The 12,476-nt window shown below is 44.9% G+C and overlaps 1 protein-coding gene across 2 annotated transcripts in view; it reads left to right on the forward strand.

Moving 5' to 3' along the window:
- Nucleotides 1-12,476, forward strand: part of WDR35 (WD repeat domain 35) — a 70,231-nt gene that overhangs the window by 38,708 nt on the left and 19,047 nt on the right. For both annotated transcript variants that reach the window (XR_009462797.1, XM_019481640.2), the window contains exons 15-18: nt 501-610; nt 6,736-6,946; nt 7,551-7,631; nt 10,266-10,402. Coding sequence is in view for 1 of the 2 variants with exons in the window: in XM_019481640.2 (XP_019337185.1) it covers nt 501-610; nt 6,736-6,946; nt 7,551-7,631; nt 10,266-10,402 (539 nt within the window). In the remaining variant the exon portion in view is untranslated. The remainder of the gene's footprint in view (nt 1-500; nt 611-6,735; nt 6,947-7,550; nt 7,632-10,265; nt 10,403-12,476) is intronic.

The raw sequence follows: 12,476 nt of genomic DNA on the forward strand, positions 1-12,476 counted from the left end.
AGTTTGATTTCTTTAAAAGAGAATAGTTGGCCTTAGACTCGGTAAATGGGATAAAGTAAGAGATGAAAATGAGATTATGATGCAGGACTGAGAAAAGTATGATGGCATCAATACACAGAAGTGGTTTGGGAAGAAAAATCAGGACCATAGTTTTGGTTATGCCAAGCTTGAGTTTAGAAATAAACATGTGGGATTGGGCAGAGGGATAAACAATAGGTGGAAGAAAGTAGAGATGTGATTCTTTTAGCCTAGTGATCTTAAGGAAACCAGAAAAAAAGTAGGAGTAGTGATTCTTTTAAACAGATTGATTAAAAAAAACTCTCTTGTTTGAAAATTGCTACTCAGAGTTTTTTTTAATGCTGTAATACAGTTCCTCTTATTTCTTCTGGATTGGTCTTCATCCAACAAATCTTTAGTTTAGGACAACATATAAAGAAAACATATTAAACAGTTTAATATTAGGAAACTATCTTTAATAAACAAAAACTACCTTTTCCTAGGGCCGTGAATCTGGCACCATTCAGAGATATAGTCTTCCAAATGTTGGTCTAATTCAAAAGTATACCCTGAACTGTCGGGCGTATCAGCTTTCTTTGAACTGCAACTCTAGGTAAGTTCCGGATCAGCAATCTGACTTTGAGACAATATTCTGATTAATTATAAAGGGTTGCTTGTGATTTATTGGGATATATCTGGGTGAGCTCTCTCTTCTGTGAAATTATCCATCCATCAGATTTCCTGTTTGATTTAAACCTTTACCCCCACCAGCTAGATGGGCAGTGCCCTGTCTGTTCACAGGCCAGATCTGGCCGGTAGTACCAATATGGCACCTGGGGCAGGTGCAGTGGGCACCGTTAAGCCACATGCAGGGTCTCAGCCTGGCCTGCAGGGGAAGGGGGTATGGCTTGGCTCTGCAGGGGGAAAAGGAGCATGGTCTGGCCCCAGCCCAGCTCCGTGGGAAGGGGGTATGGCCCAGTCCCAACCCGGCCCTGCTTTGAGGGGGGAAGGGGTGTGGCTCAGTCCCAATCGAGATGGAGGGGGTGTGCCCTAGCCCCAGGGGGGAGAAGGGGCACAGTCCAGCTCCAATCAGCTGTGCAGGGCTTGGGGCTTGGGATTTTGGCAGTGGGGGGAGGATGGCTGTATTAATGGCCACTGCTCCCCCTCTGCCAGATTACCACCCCAGGGGAGGGTAACTGGGGGGAGGGTTCCCAGGGGGAACTTCGTGGACTGGATTCCAAGGCTGCGTGGGCTGCATTTGGCCTGTGGGACAGTGTTTGAGCATCCCTGGTTTAAACATTTGGTGCCTGAGGCTACAGACAGACATTATATTTGTAGTGCTGTATATGTTCTTGTGGCACTACAGGAAGTGGATCTTCAGACATGCATGAAACCTGCAATGCTACAAAAATGGTGCAGGCACCACATATAACATCCAAACAGGCATATGCACCACTACAGCGGGGTTCTTCCTCCCCCAGTATCCCACAGTGCTCTGTTCTTTCCTGTCTCCTGCTCCCAAGGAGGTAGGCAGAACTCAGTGACAGACCAGTGGGGAGCAGAGCTGCAGCCTAGCTGCTTGGTGGGGAAAAAGGGCAGGCTGTCAGTGACTGGGCTCACTAACTGGCTTCCCTCCCAGCTACATCCCTTGTAACATAATATTCCATACTTTATTTCATACATGCACCTTGTTTTTGAAAAGCAGAATGAAGAAGAAACATATTTCTTTGTAGTAAGGAACTGAATGGCAGCAGCTAGGGAGGCAAGTCTGCTAATTGTTCTGCTCTCTCTGGATCTTTTGCAGACTTAGTTTCAGTTTTCCCTGGTAAGCAACAGAAACTGCTCTTACCCTCCAATTTACAGCATCTGCTTTTTGGGTTTTTTTTAAAGAAAAAAAAGGTGCTTGTAAATATGAGAAAATACAGTGTTTTTTAGCATTTCAAAGTGATGCTGTAGTCAGCCTTACCTATAACCTTCCAATGCTCCAAACACCTTCTGCAGGCAAACCTGCTCAAACTGGTTTGCCTAGGCCTTCCTTACTCCATTGTCTAAAGTTTGTTTCTGCTGCAGTAGATTTATCAACAGACTGTTGTTTGGGAGGGTTGTGTAGTACAAATACGCTAGATTTTAGACACAATGCCTAAATTTAGACATAATGCTTTATTTTTGCAACATGCTTCTGTATCCAATATGGCTTGCAAATAGCTTTCTGCACTAACTTTTGCACATAGATTAAGGCCTGCTTAACACATAAGACTGTCTCAAGTGACCTAGAGTTACACGAAGACAGAGGGTTACTAGAGGCCAAGTTTACCGCAGTACCCCCTGTGCAACACACACAGGTGCGACCACATGTCCCATAATAAGTTGAGCATAGCTACCTTTGGACTTTGGCATCCTGTGGAAACTTAGATATGACCATAGAAACTGTGACTTATAGATTCATAGATGTTAGGGTCGGAAGGGACCTCAATAGATCATCGAGTCCGACCCCCTGCATAAGCAGGAAAGAGTGCTGGGTCTAGATGACCCCAGCTAGATACTCATCTAACCTCCTCTTGAAGACCCCCAGGGTAGGGGAGAGCACCACCTCCCTTGGGAGCCCGTTCCAGACCTTGGCCACTCGAACTGTGAAGAAGTGCTTCCTAATGTCCAGTCTAAATCTGCTCTCTGCTAGCTTGTGGCCATTGTTTCTTGTAACCCCCGGGGGCGCCTTGGTGAATAAATACTCACCAATTCCCTTCTGTGCCCCCGTGATGAACTTATAGGCAGCCACAAGGTCGCCTCTCAACCTTCTCTTGCGGAGGCTGAAAAGGTCCAGTTTCTCTAGTCTCTCCTCGTAGGGCTTGGTCTGCAGGCCCTTGACCATACGAGTTGCCCTTCTCTGGACTCTCTCCAGGTTATCCGCATCCTTCTTGAAGTGTGGCACCCAGAATTGCACGCAGTACTCCAACTGCGGTCTGACCAGCGCCCGATAGAGGGGAAGTATCACCTCCTTGGACCTATTCGTCATGCATCTGCTGATGCACGATAAAGTGCCATTGGCTTTTCTGATGGCTTCGTCACGCTGCCGGCTCATGTTCATCTTGGAGTCCACTAGGACTCCAAGATCCCTTTCCACCTCTGTGCCACCCAGCAGGTCATTCCCTAGGCTGTAGGCGTGCTGGACATTTTTCCTCCCTAGGTGCAGCACTTTGCATTTCTCCTTGTTGAACTGCATCCTGTTGTTTTCTGCCCACTTGTCCAACCTATCCAGGTCTGCTTGCAGCTGTTCCCTGCCCTCCGGCGTGTCCACTTCTCCCCATAGCTTTGTGTCATCTGCAAACTTGGACAGAGTACATTTGACTCCCTCGTCCAAGTCGCTGATGAAGACATTAAAGAGTATCGGTCCAAGGACCGAGCCCTGTGGGACCCCACTGCCCACACCCTTCCAGGTTGAGACCGACCCATCCACCACGACTCTTTGGGTGCGACCCTCTAGCCAATTCGCCACCCACCGGACTGTGTAGTCATCCACATCACAGCCTCTTAGCTTGTTCACCAGTATGGGGTGGGATACTGTATCGAAGGCCTTCCTGAAGTCTAAGTATACGACATCCACCTCTCCTCCTGTGTCCAGGCGTTTCATAACCTGGTCATAGAAAGAGACTAGATTGGTCAGGCACGATCTGCCCGCCACAAACCCGTGCTGGTTTCCCCTCAGCATAATTTGCCCTGCCGGGCTCTCACAAATGTGAGCCTTGATAATTTTTTCAAAGACTTTACCAAGGATGGAGGTGAGACTGACCGGCCTATAGTTGCCCGGGTCCTCCTTCCTCCCCTTTTTGAAAATGGGGACCACGTTAGCCCTTTTCCAGTCCTCCGGGACTTGGCCCGTGCACCATGAGCGTTCAAATATTCCCGCCAGTGGCTCTGCAATGATGTCGGCCAGTGCCTTCAGCACCCTCGGATGGAGCCCATCCGGGCCTGCCGATTTAAAGGCATCCAGTTCATCCAAATGACTCTGCACCACCTCAGGATTTACGTATGGAAGTCTGGCGCCTTGCTGCTGCCTCTCTACAACCCCAGTGAGAGACTTGTCGTGTCCCTCACTTAGGAACACTGAGGCAAAGAACTCGTTGAGGAGTTCAGCCTTGTCCCCCCTGTCTGTCACCAATTGTTTCTGCCCATTTAGCAGTGGTCCTATTCCTCCCTGGGCCTTCCTTTTACTCCCAATATATCTAAAAAACAATTTCTTGTTGTCTTTTACTTGAGTTGCCATCCTCAGCTCCATGGTAGCTTTGGCCTGCCTAACTGCCTCCCTACAAGCATGAGCAGAGGAGGTATATTCATCTTTAGTGATCTCACCTTGTTTCCACTTTTTATGTGCTCCCCTTTTGGCCCTTAGGCTGCCCTGGATTTCTGTGGTCAGCCAGGGAAGCCTCCTGGCCCCTTTCCCTTTTTTGCCTCGCTCGGGGATCGTCTTGCTTTGTGCCCGAAGGATCGTTTCCTTTAGGCACAGCCACCCTTCTTGGGCTCCCATCCCTTCAAAACTCCTACTCTGCAGTGCTTCTTTGACTAATCGCCTGAGTGCATTGAGGTCAGCTTTCCTAAAGTCTAGCACTTTCACCCTACTAGTTACCTTACCCACTTGACGTCTTATGTTGAATTCTTGCGGAAACTTAGACGAAGTAATAGAAGCTTGTAGAAATTGTAAGACAACCAATAACTGCATAACACGACAAGGTTCTTTGTTTAGGTAAGCTGTAAAGAGACCCCCAGACAATACCTTGGGGTCGACTTTGCTTTGGGTTACTTAACCCCTCTGTCGATCGATTGCGCAATCAATAAACTTATAATGGACCCAGCCTGAGCGTGTGACTCCCTCCTTGAGGTATTTGGATTAAGCCTCCAGGGGCACGAAACTAGCAATTTATGCAACAGTTGTAATGTAGGTCTTGCCGGAAGAGGTGATTACATATTGATAGAGAGACATTCATGATGCAGTGGTTTCCATAGCAATAACTACATAACTACTACACTTTATCGTGCATTAGCAGGTGCATGACAAACAGGTCCAAGGAGGCAAAACCTCCCCTCTGTGTGGCATTGGTCAGACTGCAGTTGGAGTACTGCATCCAGTTTTGGGTGCCACACTTCAAGAGGGATGTGGACAACCTCAAGAGGGTACAGAGGAGGGCCACTTGTATGGTTAGGGGCCTGCAGGCAAAACCCTGTGAGGAGAGATTGAGGGCCCTGGATCTCTTCAGTCTCCGCAAGAGATGGCTGAGAGGTGATCTTGTGGCTGCCTACAAATTCATCAGGAGGGACGGCAAGGAATAGGAGATACTCTGTTTACCTCCTTGGAGTAACTAGGAAAAATGGCCACAAACTGACAGAGAGCAGATTTAGGTTAGACATCAGGAAGAACTTATTTTCAGTAAGGGTTGCCAGAATCTGAAATGGCTTCCAAATGAGGTAGTGCTCTCCCCTACCTTGGGGGTCTTTAAGAGGAGGCTAGACATGCATCTGGGTGGGGTCATCTGACCCCATTGCTCTTTCCCGCCCAGGGCAGGGGGTTGGACTTGATGATGTCCTACAGTCCTTTCCAACCCAAACACCTATGAGTCTATAATTTCATAACATCTAGAAGGCATCCTTATTCAGGGAATAACACACTGCCTGGGATTTAGGACTTAGTCCCTGTGCCTCGTCATTGTCTCCCTCGAGACTGCACTAGTCACCTTAATTTCTCTGCATATTCATTTCCCCATCAGCAAAATAGGGATAATAATTTTTCCCTCCTCAAGCATATTAAAGTGCTGTATGTTATTTGTATTTTTTTTTAGTCTCTCTTCGCATGGATGCACACACATGGTTCCCAGCATTGTTTTTAGGAAGTAATTGCTTGATTTCACTGTACCCGATTAACACAATAGGTGCATTGACTTTCTAATTGTATTTTTTATATTAAAGAACAAGATACAATCTGAAGTTCTGCATTTCAAACCTGTTTGTTTAACCTCTTAGCAGGAAACTTCACATTATGTAGAACTCCTTGACTCTCTCAGAGAGAATTCTCTATTTTTATTAAGCTAACATACTACGGCAGAATCCTGTTGATCTCCACACCTGTTTAGAATAAAGCTCAGGAAAATGTGGTTATGATGATTTATCAAAAATGGCTTTCTATGATTTTCAGTTAGGCAGACATATGTGGGGGGGTTTTACAATGGAATATTTAATTACCGTAACTAACGTTTATTATTAAATGTGCCAATAACATAATACAAAAATTATAGAAACATTTTTATAAATACTGGAAAATGAATTTAATTGAAGACTGATGCTAGTTTTAGGGCATAATACGAGGTCCATCCTTTTGGTGTAGCAGTCGAGGAGGATGTCTGCTTAGATTAAGATTCTGCAGTTTGCTCAGTTCCTCATCTGAATCCCCCAAGATGCACTGAATGGGAATTGAACACATTTGAACCTTCAAGGGTCAAGCCTACTTGGGTTGATAAATGACTGCTCTTCCAAACTGTTTTCCTTCACAATCTGTGGTCTTGTTCTTTTTTTTTTTTCATATCGGTTTATATAATGGATAGCTCCACTGAAGTCAGTTGCTGGTGTTAAACTACAATGAAATCTCAATCAGGCATTTAGTTTATTTGATCTATTGGTGAATAATTGAAAACCTACAGCTTTAAATAGTAATAATTAGCTGTTCTTTTTCTCCTCCCAACCATGTTCCTTTAGTCGTCTTGCTATTATAGATCTTTCTGGTGTGTTGACTTTCTTTGACTTGGACACACGGGTAACAGACAGTTCAGGACAGCAAATTATAGGTGAACAACTGAAGCTGGAGCGCAAAGATGTCTGGGATATGAAATGGGCCAAAGATAATCCAGACTTGTTTGCAATGATGGAAAAAACAAGAATGTATGTATTCAGAAATTTGGATCCTGAGGTAGGTAAAAAAAGAACATATTAGTTACTTCATAATGTATCATAGTGATTCATTCAGTTATTTTGGGATTCTGATCAAAGGGCTTACTCAGTTTGTTAAAATAAAGTTAGGCAGGTTGTTACCTACCTACCTGAATCTCAGGTCTGTATCTAGAAGACTCCAAAAATATGCTTGCTTGTAAGTGTTGCTTATAGACAAATGAATGATAAACGTCCAGATATGCTAGAAAGATAAGTAAACATGGAAACTCTTTTTTATGTTTCTTATATAAGATTCCAAAAATGATGATGATAGTATTTATATTTTCTAAGAGGAATTTCTATTTTTTTAATTGAAGAATAATGATAAGACATGTAAGCTCCACCTCTTAGTTCTCATTCACTGACATTTTTCTTATAAGCAAGATATTGAAAATATGTTTTTGCTATTTAACAGATTTTAAATGTGCGCTTAGATGCTGACATTGCCTAGTGTTATTGGTCTGAGTGTTAGGCATGTCATTAAAATTTAAATCGGGGGAAGAGGAAACTGATTTATAATATATTTAAATATAATTGGATTTATGCAGAGTTGCTCATTATGTTTTAACCTTATTAACTTTAAGGAACCCATTCAAACATCTGGATATATTTGTAACTTTGAAGACTTAGAAATTAAATCTGTACTTTTGGATGAAATACTGAAGGTAAGGATAGCTTTTGCTTTTGGAAAATGTATGCATGTTAGGGCCCTGGCAGATGTTACAATTATGACATGGTTAACATGGTAATTGTGCCATAAATTGTCAAATACTACATGTATTGTAAAATACTACATGTACTACCAGCTACAAAGATGTTCCATATAACGTGGAACACTTTTATAGCTGGTTTGAATCGCACCTTGAAATGGCACGTGTGGCATGTGCCTGTCAGAGCAGGAGTTTTCTCAAGTGACTCCAACTCTCAGCTGAGCATCTGGATCAGCACAAGGCAGTCCCAGGTCTTTAAAAACCCAGGGTATGGAAACCTGGGTTGGAAAGAGGCTCTCCAATATCAGTTCCCTGCCCCCTAGGCTTTTAAATCACTGTGCCTGAAGCCCAGCTAGACAACATTTAAAAGCCTGAGGTGCAGGGACCTGGGATCAGAGAGCACCCTTCTGGAGATGCTCTTCCATCCCAGTTCCCAGTGCCTGGGGATGTTACATACCCATATTGAGGGTTTAAAGGTATAGGGCAGGGGAAACCCATGGGGCTCCTTCAGGGCTGTCCTGCATAGGTTTAAATCTGCTGGTAGGTGTGGAGCCTTGGATCATGATCCCAGGCTCCATGCACACAGCAGAAAGCTGACTCAGGGACCTGTCCTCAATGTGACCTCCATGCACTGGCAGTCATAGTTTCATAGTAGCTAGGGTCAGGAGGGACCTGAACAGATCATCTAGCCTGACCCCCTGCCACAGGCAGGAATGAATGCTGGGTTCACAAGACCCCAGACAGGTGATCATCCAACCTCCTCTTGAATTTGCCCACGGTAGGGGCGAGGACCACTTCCCTGGGAAGTTGTTTTCACATTTTGGTCACCCTAACTGTAAAATATGGCCTTCTGATCTCCAGCCTAAACCTATTCTCCATCAGCTTATTACCACTGTTCCTCGTCACCCCAGGTAGTGCTGGGGAGAAAAGGGCTCTACCTATTTGCTGTTAATCTCCCCTGACGAGTTTGTAGGCAGCCACCAAGTCCCCCCTCAGCCTCCTCTTGCTGAGGCTGAACAGGTTCAGGTCCCTCAGTCTCTCTTTATAGGGCCTGTCCTGCTGCCCTCTCACCAAGTGGGTGGCCCTCCTCTGAACCCTCTCCAGGCTGGCCACATCCCTTTTGAAGTGCGGCGCCCAGTACTGGATGCAGTATTCCAACTGCAGCCTGACCAGAGTCGCATAGAGCGGGGGCATCACCTCTCTGGACCAGCTTGAGATGCATCTTTGGATGCATGAAAAGTATGGCTGGCCTTGCTGGCTGTGGTCTGGCATTGGCAGCTCATGTTCATCTTGGAGTCAATAATGACTCCAAGATCCCATTCCGCCTCTGTGCTTTCAAGAGGGGAACTCCCCAGCCTGTATGTATGCTGTGGATTCCTTCTCCCAAGGTGCAGCACCCTGCATTTGTCTACGTTGAACCCCATCTTATTCTCATCTGCCCACTTTTGTAGTCTGTCTAAATCTAGTTGCAGTCTCTCTCTCCCTTCAAGTGTGCCCACCTCGCCCCACATCTTAGTGTCATCAGCAAATTTGGACAGCGTGCTTTCCACCCCCTCGTCCAAGTTGCTGATGAAGATGTTAAACAGTGCGGGCCCGAGGACCAAGCCCTGGGGTACCCCACTGCTCACATCTCGCCAGGTTGAGTACAACCCGTCCACCACTACTCTCTGGGTGCGCCCCATCAGCCAATTTTTTACCCATCCAACTGTGTAGGCATCAATGCCGCAGTCACTTAATTTATTGATTAGGATGGGGTGAGAGACAGTGTCAAAGGCCTTCTTAAAGTCTAGAAAGACTACGTCCAAGGCGACACCATCATCCAAGGATTTAATTACTTAGTCATAAAAGGCAATCAGGTTGGTCAGGCAGGACCTGCCTTTGATGAACCCATGCTGATTGCCCTGAGTATGATCTCCCCTGCTGGCCCCCCACAGATGTGCTCCTTGATGATTCTCTCCAAGATCTTCCCGAGCACCGAGGTGAGGCTTACAGGCCTATAGTTACTTGGGTCCTCCTTCCTCCTCTTCTTGAAAATTGGGACCACATTAGCCAGTTTCCAGTCCCCTGGCACCTGGCCAGATGACCACGAATACTCATACAGCCAGGCCAAGGGCTCCACGATGACCCCTGCCAGCTCCCTCAACACCCTTGGGTAGAGGGCATCTGGACCTGCAGATTTAAAAACGTTTAGCCCTTCCAGAAGATCCCTAACTACATCTGTGCTGATTGAAGGCCTGACAGAGCTATCCCCGAGATTGTCCCTACCTCTGGTAGGTGGGATGTCCCAGTCCCTGTTCAAGAAAACAGAGGCAAAGAAACTGTTAAAAATATCAGCTTTCTTGTCTGGCGTAGCCACAAGATTACCATCTGACTGGGATCTCATCTCTTATCCCAACAGTTGCACATCTTCCCATGCATGTGTGGTATGGTAGGACACACGATTGTTGGGATCAGGGATCAGATTCCATTGCCCCGTTGCATCTTTAAGTGAATATGTGCCAAGGGTCGTAATGCTTTGCATAATGGATGTTTCTAATAAGTGGGAAAGAGCACTGTTGAATATAAATCTGTCTCACTTCATTGTTTTAGAATCCTGAACATCCTAACAAAGATTACATAATTAATTTTGAGATTCGATCCCTACGAGACAGTCGAGCATTGATTGAGGAGGTTGGGATTGAGGAGTCTTCCCAATTCATAGAAGATAATCCACATCCCAGACTTTGGTAAAATCCTTTTTCATTACCCTCTCTTCTGCTCCCACTGACTCCTTCTAGACACTTGTGGTCATTTTAGAAACACGGGTCCTCAGCAGCTATAGATCAGTGTAAATTTATAGCCTTCAGAGTTTGGTACTATAGATAGTTCAAAGAACAAAGTTGATTTTTTTTGTTTTAGAATTACCAGTATTTAGCAGCAGCATGAAGAATTGCTGTGTAATTGCCTTGTGTCTGGAGGCTGAGTGGATTATTCTTGCTTCTGAGGGTGCTGCTCTCGGCATATATTAGGTAAATAAAGTACTTATTCTTGAAATGGGAGGCTTGTATTAAGTTGCTTCTGGAGCGTTTACTGTGAAATGATATTGGAAACCAGGTAAGTAACCTAGTGCTTGCTTGCCTGGCAAAATTCGTTTTTGGCATCATGGCAAAGGCATGGTTCTTAACCTTAATTTGGTACAGCCTTAAAATAAGCTATTGATTGATGGATTCCCTGCTATAAGAAGACAATTTACTGGTGAGAGAGCTGGTCAGGAAGGCACTAGTCTGTCTGAATTGAAGCATTCCAAAGGAATATATCAATTTTGGGGAAATGGCTGACGGAAACCTGCTTAGTTTCCCTCTACCCTGCTTCTAGTTCATTGATAACCTGCTGGGCAGGGATCATGAGAACCAGGGTTTATGGGTCTTCCTGGCTTCTCAGCAGCTCACCTGGATGGCTGTTGCAAAGTCCGGTCTTGCATTGCTGTATCAACTTTCCAGAATTTTTTTTAAGCTTGCCTAGTGGATTTCTCTGGAGTTGTCCAGGCCTTGCATGCTACTTAGCAGCCCTCCTGGCAAGGAATTTAAGAGCTGCAACTTTTCCAAACTCCCAGCTTTTCAGCAGCTGATCCACTGAGGTGCTTGGCTGCAGGGCTTACTAGGCATTTCCTATTTAATAGCCTTAGTTTTAGTCTCTTCTGCCCAGTGATAGTGCTAAAGCTTCTTTGCATGTGGTTATTTAGCATGACAAGTGTTTAAATAATTGTTATGCTACTGGGATTGTTTGACAATCTGAGTTTTGCTTAAATGAAGGCAGTTCCCAACATCTTCCTCACAGCAAACCTTCAGAATGAATCTTTAGGTGCTCTAGCACTGTTCTTTTATACTACATCAAAAAGTTTACTGGTGCTTTTGAAAATCCTGAGTTTTTATAAATTTAACTTTCCGTATGTTTGTAGACCCACTGCTATATATTACAAGTCTTGAGAACTTTACGTTAGTACAATATAATATACATACCTATAGGGATCTCATCATTTTATTGTCACTGATAGCCATTATGGCAGTGTGAGCAGCATTGCACAGCTATTTTAGAGGTTAGCAGAGAAGGATAGTATGTTAATCATTTAAGAGGAGTGCTCAAGCCCTGCCCCATGGAGCCATAGGTCAATAACTTAGGTGTCAGGGAGCAAAGACAATTAACACTATCATCTGCCCCCCCACTGCCAAATTTCCACGTCCTGGATCAAATCCAGTCTCAGGCAATTGCTATGTGGCCTGTGGACCGACCTGACACCACCCACTCAGCCCATTGGGTGAAAGGGTTGGGCACCACTGAGTTAGTGAAACAAAATAATTTGAATGAGTTGAAATTTGGCAAAATACACACTTGTACCCTTGAAGTAAGAAGCATAGGCTATTTATAGAACTAATATCATCACAACCTCCCCTTTCTGAAAAATTGTACTGCTTACAGCAAAGTGGTCCAAGGCATTTCTCCATTTCTGGTGGAGAGCAGAATGCCCTCTACTGAACCACCACCTCCACTTACTGCAGCATCCGAGTGTTCCTGCGAGGTCTCAGTCAAGCACTGATCACTGTATCCATTTCATCTGTTGTTCTTTACCAGATATCTGTATTACAGTAGGAACCATAATATTCTGCAATGGGCCCCCATTTTGCTGCATCCTGTAGAAAAATATAAAAGAAAGTCCAAGTCTTTGCCTTGATGTTCAGTCTAACTTAAGTATAATGCACAGGAGAAGAATTCAAAGGCAAAAAAGCTGAGAAAGAGCATAAGTGGAGAGCTCAAAATAGGAAA

The sequence above is a fragment of the Alligator mississippiensis genome, chromosome 1, assembly GCF_030867095.1.
Source record: "Alligator mississippiensis isolate rAllMis1 chromosome 1, rAllMis1, whole genome shotgun sequence".
NCBI lineage: Eukaryota > Metazoa > Chordata > Crocodylia > Alligatoridae > Alligator > Alligator mississippiensis.